Consider the following 18045-nt stretch of genomic DNA (forward strand, 5'->3'; position numbering starts at 1 on the left):
TGACCTTGTGCAAGTAATTCCTTGCCTCTGCTTCCCTTCCCACCCTTCATCTATCTTGTCTGTTTAGACTGTAAACCCTTCAGGGCAGAATCCGTCTCTTGCTATTTGTTTTCAGTGACTCATGCAATGGGGCCCTGTAACAGGAAGGCCTGCCCTTTAGGGTAAGTCTATACTGCAGCTGGGAGCCAGCCCCCCCCAGCCAGGGTAGACACATTCACGCTAGTGGGGTTTGAACTGGTGCCCTAAAAACAGCAGCATGGATATTGCGGCTCAGGCTGGAGCTCAGGCTCTCATGCCGACCCGATCCCCTGGGTCTAAGCTTGTGTGGCTAGCCTGAGTCTCCACCATACCTGCAGTACCCACGCTGCTGTTTTTAGTAAGGTAGCTCAAGTCCCACTAGTGTGAGTCCATCTACCTGGGCAGGAAGCTCACTCCCAGTGGCAGTGCAGACATGCCTTTAAGGTCTAAGAAGCCTAGGCTAGCCAGCTCTGTTCCATTAACCCTACCTGTGCCATAGGTAGCTGCCTCCCAGCCTAAGAGGACTGGACTAATTGGGGTCAGGTGACACCCTGAAACATCTGGGTCTCATGGGAGAGCTGAGAAAACTCTGTTTGAAGGAAGAACCACAGGAAACAAGTTGGGCTCTTGTGGGAGGGTCTGGAAGGACTCCAGGGAAGTAGTGAGCATCCTACGTCGGAGTAGGAAAGATAGAAAGGTAGCTCCAAGAGGAGTCGAGACTGTGAAGGGATTCCAGGGAAGCATGCTCCATCCTAGAGCAAGGAGACTTAAAGGGAGCCCAGAAAGTGCTGAGAAGGGGAACCAAAGTGGGGCAAAAGTACTTTTGGATTGTTTGGAGTTATGTGGACTGAACTTTGAAAGTGACCTAGACTGAACCATGTCTATTCTCTGGGAGAGAGACAAAACCCTGTGGATGGGAAAATGAGGCAGAGCGCTGGCAGGAGCCATGCTTGGCCAGCAGGGGGTGCTATGAGTCAGCCATGCCTTGTGACGGACCCCTATCTGGGGTTGGCATCAAATTGCTACCATAATGCAAACAGGAAGCTACAACATCATAAAAAAAAAAGGATGTAGAGGCAACCGGTTAATTTAAAAGGATTCTGTTGTATTGTACTTGCAACTCTTTAGTGCTAAAAGGAGTCGCAGGATTTTGTAATGGGCACTATTTCTGTGAAACGTTTTGTTGAGCTCAATCAAAAAAAGTGAAAAATATTTCCCATTTTCTGAAATATCTGTCGTTCCAGGTACTGCAGCTGGGCTCTGAAATCCTTCCACAGTACAAACAAGAGGCACCAAAGACTCCACCACATATCATTTTACATTATTGTGTTTTCAAGACCACCTGGGACTGGATCATCCTGATTTTAACCTTCTACACTGCTATTTTGGTCCCTTACAACGTCTCCTTTAAAACCAAACAGAATAACGTGGCCTGGCTGGTGGTAGATAGCATTGTAGATGTCATTTTTTAGTAGACATTGTGCTTAATTTCCATACCACCCTTCGTCGGGCCAGCTGGAGAGGTGATCTCAGACCCAAAGCTGATCCGCATGAACTACCTGAAGACCTGGTTTGTGATTGATCTGCTTTCGTGCTTGCCATACGACGTCATCAATGCATTTGAGAATGTTGATGAGGTTAGTATACCAGACTCATTTCCAGGGCTTTAATTTTTTTTCTTTTAATGTTTGCCTCCTCCCAAAAAAGAAGGAATGAATACTTGTAAATATGCTGGCATATGGTGTGAGCATTCCCTTTAGTAGCTGTCCACAGCAATTGCTGCTTCTTATTCATAGCTATGCAACATAATGTAGATATTGTCTTGTACACACCACCTCCTATCCCAGGGCTGGGCCTAGATGTGTTGCCACCCAGCGTGGAAAACCATTTTGGTCCCCTGCCCTGAATGAACCAGCCAAGTGTGTATACCCAAAAATAAAATTAAAAAAAAAAAGGCAAGTGAAGTAGTGCCCCTAGAAGTTAATGCTCAGAGCAACAGCCCTGGTTGCTGATCCTATTTCCTCCCATGTGTGATCGAATAACATCTCTTTGACAATTAGTGGTAATTTTTATAGGAGAAAGTAAGATCAGGAGAGTATTCACTGGTTTTATCCAGCTGTCTTTAATTTGATGTAGTAGCCAGAAGGAGGAGGACAGCCAGCATGATAGGCTAGCGAGCTCCCTGCAGACTACAGTTTGTCCATGCACCACAGTTTGGAAGACATAGCATACCAAACATTTATCTGAAACTACCGTTTTCCAGCTCGTTTTGATGACTTATAGTCTAGAACGGGCAGAAGAGAGGGATCATGGAACCTTCCCTCCCTCCTTGCTCACTTTCTTCAGGGCTTGCCACAAGATAGCTGGGGAGCACAGACATTCCCCTGGGCTAATCCCACCAATGACTTAAACTAGGGGGATAGATTGTAGCTTTAACAGTTTTACTTTTAGTCATTTAGACTAGAGTGCATTGAGACTAGACTGATCACCTTTTATATTAAAGTCACATGTGCAAATAGTTTATAAAGGGTGGTTAAATAACAAATATCTTAATAAATGATTAATCAATTAGTATAGATGAGTTCAACAGGTTGCTTATAACCAAGGCTAAGTTTATGTCATGGAGGTCATGGAAGTAACGGAATCTGTGACTTCCAGAGACCTCCATGACATTCTCTGCTTCAGCCCCAGGGGCTGCAGGACTCTGGAGCTGACAACCAGTGGGGCCCTGGCAGGGTCCCAGCAACAGACAACAGCAGCGAGGACAGGGAGCCCCCCTGCAACGTTCCAGCAACAGGTGACAGACTCCTGAGGGGGCCCTCCTCGGGGTTCCAGTGACAGGCGATAGCCTCATGGGTGAGAGGGGGATGCCTTGAGTGAGCAGCTGGGATGTCCCATTTTTCTCTTTGGGGAAATATAGTCACCCTGCAGCTCCCAGCCACCATGGGCGAGGGGGAACCCCACAGCTCCCAGCCACCACGGTGGTGGGGAAAATCATGGAGCCGCACCAGCAAGTCACAGACAGGTCATGGCTTCCATGAATTTTTGTTTATTGCCCCTGACCTGACCATGACTTTTACTAAAAATAACCAGGACAAAATCTTAGCCTTACTTATAACCATCTATAACACCATCTAGTGATGTGCTTATAACCAGCTGTGACACACAGTACTTGTAGTAAAGTAGTCATCATGAGGTTAAAAGGATTACTCAACATATGTGTTGGAGTCATGCTCCCTCCTTCCCTTATTTAGTGGGACTTCCCCTACCCCCCTCCTGTTGTGATGCAGCTAAATAAAACAGCAAGTTGTCAGTCTGTAGTCCTGTGAGTAGACTTATTTTTGTTGCATTGAAAGGTCCCTTTACAAAACTACTCATGCCTGTAACATGCTTCTAACACCTATTAATTGTTTATTCATCATTTATAAACCATTTATAAACATAACCTTAATGTAAAATGTGACCAATCTGTGTCCTGAAATCAGGACATCCTTAAATACTGTCCAATGAAATATCTGGATAATACCAAAAAAAATGTTACTTCTTGTATAATTAAACAAAAAAAGCTGTGGGAACAAAGCATTATTCGTCTCATTAGATCCATGTAAAATATTTGTTTTTCACTTTGGCTGGGGATAGCTAGGCAAACTATTAAGTGCAGTGAAGCAAATGTAATGTTATGTGAGATTTAATTCCCTGAAGATAGATTTTGTTTTATATAGAGCCACAGACTGAAATAACACAAGTGAAATCACCCCCAAAACTTTGTAAGCCCTGTCCTTAAATATTCATTTGTCCCAAATTGTGCCAAAGGGAAGATTTATTTGAAAGACTGACATTTTGCTGTTGTAGATGATCATGGTACTCATAAAGCAATAGAAGGATTGATCAAGTGATCAACAGCTGGCATCTACAGTAGAGTTTATATATTTGTGTGGCGTCTACAGTAGAGTTAAAAAACAAAATCAAAGAACTAGAGTCACTTTCTTTATGTTCCTAGAACAGTAGCAAATCATCCTTGACCTTGCTGGAGAGGCTCTTGATAACCTGAGTCTGATTCTGTCAGGATGACGTACAGAACACACCCAGGTGTGAATGTCCATGCTAGAGGCCATTACACTGAAATGAAAGGCCTTTAAGTGAACAGAGATAGGTACATAGTTACTGCAATGATTTTCTGAAGTGATTATTATTGTTATATTTGGAATTTGGTTTTTCAGATTCTTAGGATAAAGCTGTCATTCAAAGGGGAACAACTGGTTCATACTGTAATTATTCTATGGTTCTTCAATAGTTTCTGAATCAGAAAAGTACAATAGTGTTATTCCTGGTCATTCTAGTTATCCCATTCAAGCAAAGAAAACAACTTTCTTGATTCTGTTATTCTAATGCTGTTCACCATTACTTCCCCTAATGGGCCAGATCCTTAGTTGGTGTAAATCAATGTAGATTCACTAGGGCAAATCCTCAGCTGGTGTGAATTGTCAGAGCTCCATTATGATCAATGGAGCTATGACAATTTACACCAGCTGAGGACCTGGCCCAATATTTGTTGTCCATTTCACTATGAACTGTTTCAGAGGAGAGATAAAGACAGTCCATCTCTCTGAAGGGCCAAATTCAGGAAGTCTGAGTCTAGAGAGAGAGAGAGACTGTTACTGTAACTCATGCCTTATTACAGCTCTTCTACATGGCGTGTTACATCAGTTCCACTTCCTTTAGGCTTGATGACTTCTGTAGGTTCTGATACGCACTGGTGTGAAACTGAAGTAATACAAGGAATCTTCACTGGAATCTAAAGGCCAGATTCACTAGGCTGCTCCAACTGCTTTGAGGAAACAACTTTTACATCGGAAGGGTTGCCTTTCTTAGCCTTACGGAAAATACTTTAATAAAAAATCATAATGTAATATTGCCAGAAGGGAAATGTGACCGAATGCTGGACAGCAGCTGCTGATCCAGCACTCTGATCACTGCAACTTCCATGGCTGCCCCTTTCATGCTTGAATATGGGAAGGAGGCCAAATTGATTGAAATAGGCTGGAGAGAGTTAAAAACTAATTACCTCATTAACTTGGAAGGCACACACACACACACACACACACACACAGGAAGGAGGTGCAAATGGGGGAAAGAGAAAGAGCTGTCACTGGTAGAGTGAAGGATATACCCTGCTGGGCTCAAAGGCTGTAGAGCCCAGGTTTCTGTTCAAGCTGCTGTACAACCTGTATAGGTGGGGAGAACAAACTTGTAAATAAATCACTGGGTGCTTTACCTGATGGTCTCAATAGTTTGTTCCTCTGGAAAGAGGCAGGAACAGAGCATGCCCCTGCCATAGGGAATGACCCTTCAAACATGTTTATAAAATGAGGTAAAGACTATAAGATCATTTTATTCCTTCAGTGTTTCCCTGTGTTGACTTTAGCAAGAGAGAACAGAATCCTTATTTCGCTGCATCAGAGCAGGTGAAAGCTGAGTAATTTCATCTGTATCTAATCCTTCTTTGTAAAGAAAGATGGATGTCGGTAACGAATTAGCTTGACAAGCCAATTTTTTCTTAAAAGTGCCATAATTCATGTGATGTACATAAAGGATTGATTTATATGAGGTGCCTCATCTGAATCTGATGAGTGAAACACTTTGTACCTACTGCTCCACAGACCTGTTGGCTCTCTTCAGTTAACTATGACACTTGGAGTCATTTAGCTCTTGAATCTTCTTGTGGAGGAAGGCTGGAGGTGCTCATGTTTGCATTTGAGCATTAAAAGCATTTGGCGTCCATGTCTGTTTGTATGCAGGAGTTTGGGTTTCTACAAGTCATGCCTGCATGCTGGCAAAATCATGTGTTGGTAGAGAAGTGTGATAGTGAGCTTTTATTTTGTCCTTACATTGTTTGGTTTTCTTGGTATTAATAAACTGGGAAATTTTTTTTGGTGCACTGGAATCTGTGCAGTTTTATGCTCTGAGATACTGATGGCCCCATACCACAAAAATTATAATAGAACAATTCTTGCGTTATTGGTTTCAGTACATATGTAACTGGGTGAAATTCTATGCCCTGTGTCATGTAGGTCTGACCAAATGATCTAATGGTATCTTCTGGCTTTGAAATATATAAATCTATGAACAGCATGTGGTATCATGAGCTGACACGTGTATTCACCATAAGTGGCACTATTTTTTAGTAATGGCAAGATTGACTGTGGATATTGTAGAACTCTTTTTGGGCCAGATTTGGCCACAACTGATAAGACCAGATCACATAAATAAATATTGGCATGTGCCAAATCAACTGTTTTAGATAAAATATTTTTAATACCATGTCTCTCCCACCCCCTTTCGCCCCAGCATAAAAATAACACACACAATCCCAAAGCTACTGATTGATCCACCATCATAGGAATATTTAGAACTAGAGCTGGTTGGAAACTTTTTGCTTTGGAGGAAAAAATGAAGGGAAGTGTTTCAGTAAGGTCAAAATGTTTTGTTCTGCTCTTATCAGAGCAGCAGGCTTCAGCTTTTTGGTTTAAATTTTTATTTTATTTTATAATTATGACATAAAACAAAATATTTCAATGGATCTGAGCTGATTTTTTTCCCCCCCAAATTTTTTCACTCTTTGGGCAATCTCAAAATTCTTTGGTTTTGTTCTGATTAGGAATGAAAATAAACTTTGAAATCACAGAATGTCCAACAAAATGAAAATTCCAGTTCCATACAGATTTATTACAATATCTTGTCTCTAAAACACTTTATTGTCATTAACTAACTTATCCACACAACTCCTGTGTGAAGTAGGTAAATGTGAACAGCCACATGTTACAGATGGGCGGAGGGAGAGAGGTAAGTACTTGGTTCAAGAACACAGAATCAGAGATCAGATTAAAGTAGGAATTGCTGGCTCCAAATCATAGAATCATAGAATCATAGAATATCAGGGTTGGAAGGGACCCCAGAAGGTCATCTAGTCCAACCCCCTGCTCAAAGCAGGACCAAGTCCCAGTTAAATCATCCTAGCCAGGGCTTTGTCAAGCCTGACCTTAAAAACCTCTAAGGAAGGAGATTCTACCACCTCCCTAGGTAACGCATTCCAGTGTTTCACCACCCTCTTAGTGAAAAAGTTTTTCCTAATATCCAATCTAAACCTCCCCCATTGCAACTTGAGACCATTACTCCTCGTTCTGTCATCTGCTACCATTGAGAACAGTCTAGAGCCATCCTCTTTGAAACCCCCTTTCAGGTAGTTGAAAGCAGCTATCAAATCCCCCCTCATTCTTCTCTTCTGCAGACTAAACAATCCCAGCTCCCTCAGCCTCTCCTCGTAAGTCATGTGCTCTAGACCCCTAATCATTTTTGTTGCCCTTCGCTGTACTCTTTCCAATTTATCCACATCCTTCTTGTAGTGTGGGGCCCAAAACTGGACACAGTACTCCAGATGAGGCCTCACCAGTGTCGAATAGAGGGGAACGATCACGTCCCTCGATCTGCTCGCTATGCCCCTACTTATACATCCCAAAATGCCATTGGCCTTCTTGGCAACAAGGGCACACTGCTGACTCATATCCAGCTTCTCGTCCACTGTCACCCCTAGGTCCTTTTCCGCAGAACTGCTGCCGAGCCATTCGGTCCCTAGTCTGTAGCGGTGCATTGGATTCTTCCATCCTAAGTGCAGGACCCTGCACTTATCCTTATTGAACCTCATTAGATTTCTTTTGGCCCAATCTTCCAATTTGTCTAGGTCCTTCTGTATCCTATCCCTCCCCTCCAGCGTATCTACCACTCCTCCCAGTTTAGTATCATCCGCAAATTTGCTGAGAGTGCAATCCACACCATCCTCCAGATCATTTATGAAGATATCCTGCATTCAAACATCTAGAACACCTGTCCCCCTTTACTATGCCCCACCCTCTCAAAAGTCATATATTTGGAAAAAAGAGAGACTATCCATGGAGAGATTTCCCTCTTGCTTCAAATAAAAGGAACATTGGAGAACTTTTTTTCCAGTCTTTTCCATGATGGCGAGTTATTCCTACAATTAAAAGCCAAAACCCTTCTTTGAACTGGTAAGAAACTTCAAATAATGGAAGTCTTTCATTGACTAATGAATCATCATGGTGTCAGACTTAAATTTATAACAGTACATACTGAGGTTAAGATGGTACAGTGGATTCCAGTTTAGCTTGCCTAGGATGAGGGGTTGTTCTAAAATGTCTTCCACTTCTCATAAACCTTATAGTACTCTTGAAAATGTGCACCAAATATCATATGCCAGTATTCAGACTGACCATAAATTTTTCCCCACTCAAGGAAAATCCACATAGATTTGGGTATAATGTTACTTTTTTTGTGCTGAAGCTTCAGTTGCCAGAATTAACAAAAATAGAAGTCAGTGACTTAGTAGTCTTGTATCCCTCAATAGATTTATGACAGATTCCTTGTTAGGAATTTGTCAAGACCTATGCAGTCTAAGACCTTAAATGCCAAAGCCAAGCTGAAGCATGTTTTTGCAGTGGTGGCATGAGCAATTTCACACGGACCTTTGTATCTTATGCAGTTTTCAGCCCATAACTTCATAAGACACTGGAAACAATGACTTGTTACCCTGGTAACATGTGATCCTGTCATGAAATCTCCTGGCAGGAATGGAATCCACTCATGTCACCACCATATAAATCTCTGAAATAAGGGAGTTTATAGTGGAAGTGCTGAAGGGCCTTAAACTCTAGCTGCACGAACATGAGCCAATATAATCAGCTATTGGCTGACATTGACTAAATTGAGAACTATCCATCACTCTTATGAATTGAGGTGACAGATATGCATACTGAAAAGTCGTGAGGAAAGATGTATTAAATATAAATGAACTCACGTTTGCCTAGCCAGATGAATTAGAGAAAAACCTAGCATTCAGGCAAAGAAGATACCTATCTCCCAAAGGAAGGGGTTTTAATGACTAAGTGAAAGAACGTAATCCCTGACCTTGAAGAGGGTAAAGGAATAGATGGTGGTGATAAGTATAGTCAGGTAACAGGGTGGCCTGCCCCGTTTAAGGACAAGAGTCCTGGGGCCAGCCAGTTCTATTTACCAATCAGATGCAGCTGAGAAGTGGTGGGGACAGGTGTTCCTATAAAGAGCTGCAGGAAAGGGGGAGATAGAGAAGCTGCAGGAAGGGGTAGTCTCCCTTCCTTAGAGACCATTTCGGGAGACTCCTGGTGGGAAGCCTGGTGGGTAGAAAGCTCCAGCTGGAAATGTTTGTTTTCCTTTTGTGAGGAGTTTGGTGGTTTGGACAACAAATGGAATCTGGAGGCAAGGGCTAAAGACTGATTTGAATGAAGCTGATAATTCCCCAGGCTGGTGAGGGAAGGTTGCCATCTTACAGGTCCAAAGAGGAGTCAGTCTGGGAAGAAAAGATGTTAAATAAGCTGAGTTTTATGGAATCTTGCTAACTTTGAAACCTTCCAGTTGCTTTTCAAAGACTATCGCAGCTACATTTCAAGTAGTGTTAAAGTTATTTACTGGTGTGTGTGAGCAGATTCCTATCTAATTTTGTTCATCTTTCCTGTTTGATTCCTTTCTGACTGGGAAATAACAAAGTGCTTTGGATGTGGGTCTGTTAACTGTGGTAATTAAATGAATCTTCTCTAAGGCCACGTCTACATTTACAGCGGCGTGCAGAGTCCAGACACTGCACGCCCAGCTAGCCTGGGTATAAATAGCAGTGTAGATAGTGAGGCATTGCTTAGGTGAGTAAAGTATAGACACACCAGAACCTTAGGGTACACACCCTACACTGCTCTCTGTTCGCCTGCAGCGAAAGGCTCTGGCAGTGTGGGAGGCAGGAGGGAAAGGCTCCAGCAGCTCCCTGCAGCCATAGCCTTTCACTGCCACATGCAGCTACACATGACAACATGGGTGCAGATTGCTTTTCACCGTAGCGTGTAGCTACATGTACCCTATGTGTTGCTGTGAGTGTAGACAAGGCCTAAGTGTGTGGCTAAACTAAGCAAAAGGAAAACAATTCCTAACCCAACTTCTGTGGAGTGTTTTTACACAAGAGGCAGATTATACATGGTATAGTCCAGGATAAAGAAAACTGCAGTTCAGTTCTTGGGCATGTATATTGGGAAATGGATACTGGCTGCATTAAAAATGGCTGGAATTAAGTGGAGATACAATGAAACATTTAGAACTCTGAGCTTTTGAGAAATATCTAATTCAGTATGATATAAGGCTCTCCCACTTTGCTGTGCTCTTAAACCTTTCCCTACTTACCCCACCTCTCAAAACTCCATAGCTCTCCATCCCCATAGCAGTCAATCATTTTGACACCCTCTTTCAAATGTAATGCCATTCCTTTTTCCTTTATTGAGTGTCCACTTTCATGAATACCAAGTATATAGCAGTGTTTGTAGAGTGGTGAATTCCATTTTTTATTGAATATTGGACATTCAAAACCTGCACAAGAGACAGGGTCCAGTCAGACCTTTGAGTTTGTGGCAATCTCTATTGAGGCCCTCTAACATGCAAAAAGTGGGGAAATTTTTTTCCACTCCCCTAGAATATTTGATTTTTACCAGTCTGATTTCTTGTTGGCTTTAAGATGCTTGGAATCCAAGCGTTCTTTCATCTGATTTACCCCTTCCAAGCCCACGTTCCAGCTGAGCAACAGGTCTGCTGGTCTCATGTGCCTCCAGCATAACCCAAGAGGGATGATGGCTCTGATGACATTACTTGTGGTTCTGACCAACTGAAAATGTTCTGCTTCATGACTGCATTGATTTCAATGACAAAATAACTTATCAAGGAAACGTGTATTGTCTTAATGCCACTAGCTGACTTCCTGCAGGAGCAATTGCTGTGTCAGTGCTGAAAGGGCAGAAGCAGCAAATTTGTTAAATCTGAGGCTTTAGTTTTTATTTTCATTTGGGGCCTGCTCCTGTTCCCACTGAAATCAATGAATCTAGTATTAAGTAAACAAATGCCAGATGAAGAGAAAACTTTGACATAGAAGTTATTACACAATTCAGTCACTGGGCTTGATTTTGCCTTCTGTTGAACTGGGAAGAAGAATATAGAGGAACCCTCTCCTCCCCCACTTCAATAAATAGAAAAGGATCTCTTCTCCAAGCGATAGGAGAGAATACTGGTAAATATGCCAGTCTGTGCACCACATCTCCTTGTGGATGCAGTTGGATGACAAGAGGACTTATTCCGCTGCAATCAGCAACACACATTAGCTGGGAGTACACACTGTTCCTTATTAGGGCAGCAGCAAAAAACACCCTACCCTGTGTCCCTTGGACCTGCTCTCTGGACTCCTGGCTGGCAAGATAACTGCAGCAGAGTGTCCATCTGCCAGCATCCCCTGTTTTCTCTTGTAATGCTGGCCTGGATAGGATTTATCTCCAAGTCACAGATAAGTAAAAGTATAATTTATACATTGGGTGCCAAGGCTACTTTCTCAGATCTTGGCAAAGCATGATATGTGATTTATCACACTGCAGAAGAATGAGTAGCTTATGTGGGCTGTTATTTTATCTATATAAATCTAAAAGAATTAATATATCAAATTACATCTTCAGTGAGAACATACAGTGATAGCTGTTGTCCGAGGACAAGAGCTAATTGAGCGTATTAAATTTTGCATTACTTCAGAAAACTGCTGTTAGAGTGATACTTAAAGTGCTTAGAAAGGGAAACATCTTCTAGAAGACTGGATTCAGTTACTCTGTTTTCTTCAGCTTAGAGTATTTTTATTGATCTGAGGCAGCAAATCAGATGAGATGGCGAAGAGTATTTATTTGAATAGATAAATGGTTGGTTGCTTTATAATCTATTTCATAACAGGTATCAGATTAGAATTTAAGATGGACTGGTACTAATGCCAAAAGTAGTTCTGACCCCAGATATGGATTGGACATTTGTTTTTGTTTTTTTTCAAAATAGGGAAAAAGCTTCTGGAGTTGACTTGCTTTATACCAGTATTACTGAAACAAAGGTAAATAGATCCATTAATTTGAGGGTGACTTCTTAATTTGACACTCATCCCCAAATTACAATGCTTAATGAAATATTAGTTTACTGACACATTTCCTTTATCTTTGTTTCCCTTTGTTAGAGATCAATGTAAAACAATGTGTATCTTTTCCTGGACACATTAGCCTTTTATCAGTTTTCAACCCATCTCTACATTTACTTCCCATGTATTTGCTGGGTTTTTTTCTTGATCTCTCTTTTCCACCTCTGTATTATGGGCAAGGTTGGTGGCTATGTTCTATCTGGATGCTGGAAAACTGGTATCTCAGAGCTCTGACCAAAAACAAGCTTCATGAATCTTAGATCTCCAGCTGTTCCCTTACTAAAATCCTTAGTGGTAACCAGAAGGCTTAGATTTTAATTACAGCTTGTGAGTATAATGTTATCTCATAACTTGGCTGCAAAACATAGTAATCTGTAGGAAAGGTCATGTTCAATAACTTAATTAACAGAAAATCACAAAGTTAAAAATGACAAAGTGAACAGTTCTAATCATGGTATTGTTTACAATCAGGGTTATCATGACACTTCAGATATCTAGAGCAATGCAGTGGTGAAACTGAATCTAGAATCACATTAAAATAAATGGGGCAAGATTGGTTTCAATGAATATTGCCCTACTTATGCCAGTGGTGAATTTGGCCATCTGTCTGCAATTTTGCACAAATAACTCATTTACTTTTATCTAGCTTTATTCCAGTCCTTATAATGATTTACTCTTTGGCCTCCACATCTCATTCCACTTATATTAAACCTCAACATTGCCATAAACCTCCCTACAGCCCTTAAACATGACAGGCAGGATTTTCAGAAATGGTGCTTTGGCCAGTTGAAATCAAGGGGAGCCAGTGTTAGGCCAACACTAAGCCCTCTTTTAAAAAATTCTGCCCTCTACCTCTGGTTCACACTTGGTTCCCAACCACAGTGTTTATAATAAGAGTGAAACATATTCTTGCGTTTTATGCATGAAGAAGGCTATACACAATGTCCTGAAGAGTAGAATGTGACTGTGTAAATTTAACCTATACCTGCTATCCTTAATGAAGGCTCCAGGAGATATAAATTGAAAACTAATTCCAATCTTCCCTAAAATTATTCATCCTCCATCATGCCCTGAGGGAATTATAAAGTGTGTTCATTTTTCAGTTGTGGTGTGTAAAAAAATGTGATTTAAAATTATACTTTCTTTAGCTAGAGCCCTGTTCTTCAGTGATTTCAGACCTGTGTGAGCTGAACTATGGATGACAAAATATGCCTCTCCCATACAAATTAACAGCAATAATTAATAATAAATGCTTTGCAAACTGAATTAACTCTCATGAATCACCAATAACAAAAGTAAAAGTTCTGCTGGCCATATTCTGCTGTGAAGAACAACTGTGCACCGTTATCACCCTCAGTGTGTTTGCATCGCGGGATCTCACTAGAACTGGGTAAACAGTTCTATTGATGATACATTAGAAGGAATGGAGTCTGTCTTGCTCTTCCTTCGTTGTGTTGGCTGTGCATGGCAAACAGGATTAAAACAGAGTAAAAAAATCCTTATTTTTATTCCCCCCATCTTGGTTACTCAGGTCTGTTCCTAGCCTCTGAAAGCACCCAAGAAACAGATCTGATGAAGGATGAGGTGCAGTTTTTACATAGCTGCTTAACAGTGTGGAGCAACACTTCACAGAAATATGTCCAGTTACTGTTTCACAGGGGACTGCTGGTATTTAGAAATTTGTCCTACACTCACATCTTCCTTACGGGTGTTCCCTAAAGGGCTCCTTTGCAGTACAGAAATTGATAATTCTTGGTGATGATGTGCAGCAACAGTTCCAGCTCTAATGAACTGAAACTTATTTCTTTTTTGGCAGATGGAGCTCAATGTGTGTCTCTTAACCTGTCCCGCAAGTGTGCATATGAGTAGTAATCCTGAGAGAATTAGAAGTATCAAGTGGGAGTATATTGAGTTGAGGCATTTCTCTTGTGTGACCTCTTGAAGCTAACCTGTTGCTGTCTGCTGTCTGATGAAATAGGTTGTTTCTGTGTCGATAAGAGCAGCATTAAAATAGACAATAACTGTAAAGTGTTATTCTACTCTGGAAAGTGGCAATCTAAAAATGGCACATTCATAGCCAAGAGATGTATTATTTGTGTGATTCATATCTTAAATGCGGACTTCAGTGATAAAATTAAGTCTTTACTGCTTCCAACAGAGGCAGCACAGCTAAGATAGAGCAAACTGGGTTCTATTTCTTTTAGTGCAGGCGTGGGCAAATTTTTTGGCCAGAGGGCCACATCTGGGTAGGGAAATTGCATGCAGGGCCATGAATGTAGGGCTGGGGTGCAGGAGGCAGTGCGGGGTGTGGGAGGGGGTGCAGTGTGCAGGAAGGGGCTCAGGGCAAGGGGTTGGGGCAGAGAAGAGGTACGGGGTGTACAAGGGGGCTCAGAGCAGGGCGTTGGGGTGCAGGAGGGGTGTGGAGTGTGGCAGGGGGTTGGGGTGCAGGCAGGGGGCTCAGGAAAGGAAGTTGGGGTGCAGGGTGCAGGAGGGGTTTGGGATGCAGGCTCCAGCCTGGCACTGCTTACCTGGAGCAGCTCCGGGGTGACAGCGGTATGCACTGGGGCCAGGGCAGCCTTCCTGCCTGCCCCGGCCCCGGCCCCGGCCCCAGCCCCAGCCCCAGCCCCGGCCCCAGCCCTGGCCCTGTGCCGCTAGCAAAAGCGTCCGGCACCATGTCCCTGTGGCCCCTGGGGGAGGGTGGGCAGAGGGCTCTGCACGCTACCCTTGCCTGTGGGTACTTCCCCCGAAGCTCCCATTGGCTGCGGTTCCCCATTCCTAGCCAATGGGAGCTTCGGAGGAGATACCCACAGGCAAGGGTGCCCACCCTACCCCAGGGGCCACAGGGACATGGTGCCAGACGCTTCTAGTAGTGGCACAGGGCCCGCGGCGCCACGGGGGTGGCAAACCCGCAGGCTGGATCCAAAGCCCTGAGGGGCCAAATCCAGCACGCAGGTCCTAGTTTGCCCACCCCTGTTTTAGTGCATCAACATAAAATTTTTACTAATTTCAAATCACTTGCACACCTGAAAATCCGTAATGACAGTCAACTCCAAAGCCTAATTGGGAGCAATGAAGTGTTAATCTTCTTGGGTGGTTTCTTTTAATTTCTTTTATTTAAAAAAAGAAAAAAAGTTAAATGCAAAATATGCTAACACAACAGCTTTTATATTAAAACATATGTCAGAAAAAGCAAAAATTAAGGTTTTTATAGTAACATTTAAGTAATCTACTTTGCCAGTTACTATATAGGATGTTAAACATGTAACTAAATATGCATGTTTGTTCAATGTGAGCAAACTAGTATTAGCACAAAAACGTTAACTAGAGCTGGTCAGAAAAAACTATGAAGGAACTAGGCCTGTCAAATGATTAAAAAATTAATCATGATTAATCTCATGATTAAAAAAAATTATCTCGATTTAATCACACAGTCACGCTGTTAATAATAGAATACCATTTATTTAAATATTTGTGGATGTTTTCTACATTTTCAAATATATTGATTTCAATTACAACACAATACAAAGTGTACAATGCTCAGTTTATAATTATTTTTTATTACAAATATTTTCACTGTGAAAAACAAAATTAATATTTTTTTCAATTTCCCTAATACAAGTACTGTCATGCAATCTCTTTATCATGAAAGTTGAACTTACAAATGTAGAATTATGCACAAAAAATTACTGCATGCAAAAATAAAACAATGTAAAACTTTACAGCCTACCAGTCCACTCTGTCTTACTTCAGCCAATCGCTCAGACAAACAAGTTTGGTTACAATTTGTAGGAAATAATGCTGCCTGCTTCTTGTTTACAATATCACCTGAAAGTGAGAACAGGCATTCTCATGGTTCTGTTGTAGCTGGCGTCACAAGATACTTATGTGCCAGATTTACTAAAGATTCATATGTTCCTTCATGCTTCAACTACCATTCCAGAGGACATGCATCCATGCTGATGATGGATTATGCTCAATAACGATCCAAAGCAGAGTGGACCGACACATGTTCATTTTCATCATTTGTGTCAGATGCCACCAGCAGAAGGTTGCTTTTCTTGATTGGTTGGTTTGGGTTTCTGTAGTTTCCGCACTGAGTGTTGCTCTTTTAAGACTTCTGAAAGCATGCTCCACACCTCGTCCCTCTCAGATTTTGGAAGGCACTTCAGATTCTTAAACCTTGGGTTGAGTGCTGTAGCTATTTTTAGAAATCTCACACTGGTACCTTCTTTGCGGCTTGTCAAATCTGCTGTGAAAGTGTTCTTAAAATGAACATGTGCTGGGTCATCATCCAAGACTGCTGTAACATGAAATATATGGCAGAATGAGGGTAAAACAGAGCAGGAGACATAAAATATTTCTCCAAGGAGTTCAGTCACAAATTTAATTAGCACATTATTTTTTTAATGAGCGTCATTTGCATGGAAACATGTCCTCTGGAATGGTGGCTGAAGCACGAATGTGCATACAAATGGTTAGCGTATCTGGCACGTAAATACCTTGCAACACCGGCTACAGATGTGCCATGAGAACGCCTGTTCTCACTTTCAGGTGAAATTGTAAATAAGAAGCAGGCAGCATTATCTCCTGTAAATGTAAACAAACTTGTTTTTCTTAGTCCTATTTCTTGTTCAGCCAATAGCTGAGTGGACTTGTAGGTTCTAAAGTTCGACATTGTTTTGTTTTTGAGTGCAGTTATGTAACAAAAAATCTACATTTGTAAGTTACACTTCCACAATAAAGAGATTTCACTACAGTACTTATGAGGTGAATTGAAAAATATTATTTCTTTTATCATTTTTACAGTGCAAATATTTGTAATAAAAAATAAAGTGAGCACTGTACACTTTGTATTCAGTGTTGTAATAGAAATCAATATATTTGAAAATGTAGAAAAATATAAATATTTAATACATTCAATTGGTATTCTATTGTTTAACAGTGCGATTAATCACAATTAATTTTTTTTTTGTTAATCGTGTGAGTTAACTGCAATTAATCGATAGCCCTAGAAGGAGCTATCCATGGAAGAATGCAGTTCGGTACTGCTTGGAAAATTTGTGGTGTTTTAACAGAAGTTTCATTTCAGAGAAATGATGAGGGGAAGAACCAAACACTTTTAGAATGAAATGTTCTGATTTTTGTTTTGAAATTACTTCATTCCTTTTTTAAAATTTTGTATTATAAAGTTGAATTTGGATCACTTTTTACTGATCCAATTTTTTTTTTTTTTTTGGTATTTTCTTTGACAGACAACATTGAAATTTTTTGGTGTTTTGTTCCAAGTTGGAATGAAGCCAAATTTCAAAATCTCAGTCCTTTGTGAAACAGAATTTCCATCCGCAGCACAGTTCTAACATTAGCACTTTGGAACTGTTTTTCGGCGATGATCTGTAACTTATAGGCTCAATTTTGCACAAACAGTGTTAGCCTGAATCAGATTGCATATGCAGTAAGTCTGTTTTAAGCTTCTATTTGTTTGTACTTGCAACTTAAATATATAATATCTAAACCCGACCAGTTGTCTGCATTTTATTGTGGGCACAGAATTGAAGACCCAATATATTTGTGTATGAAAAGCTATGCCTGCAAACCTGAGGCCCAGTTGTAAATCAGGCCCTGAATAATAACGAGGCATATTAATGTTACATTAATGATTTTTGCATGTCGTATTATTACATAAAAAAGCATAGGTGTGTTGGGGGAAACACAGGGCTATGTCTTGACATTAGAGGACAGATATTTAAAGGAGGGCAAAACTTGCATGTGAATACTCAAATGGGCACTTAAGACTTCAAAGTAGGGAACTGGGTTTGCAAATGATTGGTTAGATTTGCCCTTCCCGGATTTTCATGTATATGTCTGTTGTGTGTCACTATTCTATTGGGGTTACGGATATTTCTGCAGGGCTACCTACCACATCCTCTATTTTGGACATTAGGTCCTAC

General features: G+C 41.2%; 1 protein-coding gene across 1 annotated transcript in view; it reads left to right on the top strand.

The window, feature by feature from the left end:
- The window catches only part of KCNH1 (potassium voltage-gated channel subfamily H member 1), a 311734-nt gene that overhangs the window by 53048 nt on the left and 240641 nt on the right, over positions 1 to 18045 (top strand). The window contains 3 exon segments of the mRNA XM_038397908.2: positions 1263 to 1479; positions 1482 to 1519; positions 1521 to 1655. Of these exon segments, the coding sequence (XP_038253836.1) occupies positions 1263 to 1479; positions 1482 to 1519; positions 1521 to 1655 (390 nt within the window).

This window comes from Dermochelys coriacea, chromosome 3, assembly GCF_009764565.3.
Source record: "Dermochelys coriacea isolate rDerCor1 chromosome 3, rDerCor1.pri.v4, whole genome shotgun sequence".
NCBI classification, from domain to species: domain Eukaryota; kingdom Metazoa; phylum Chordata; order Testudines; family Dermochelyidae; genus Dermochelys; species Dermochelys coriacea.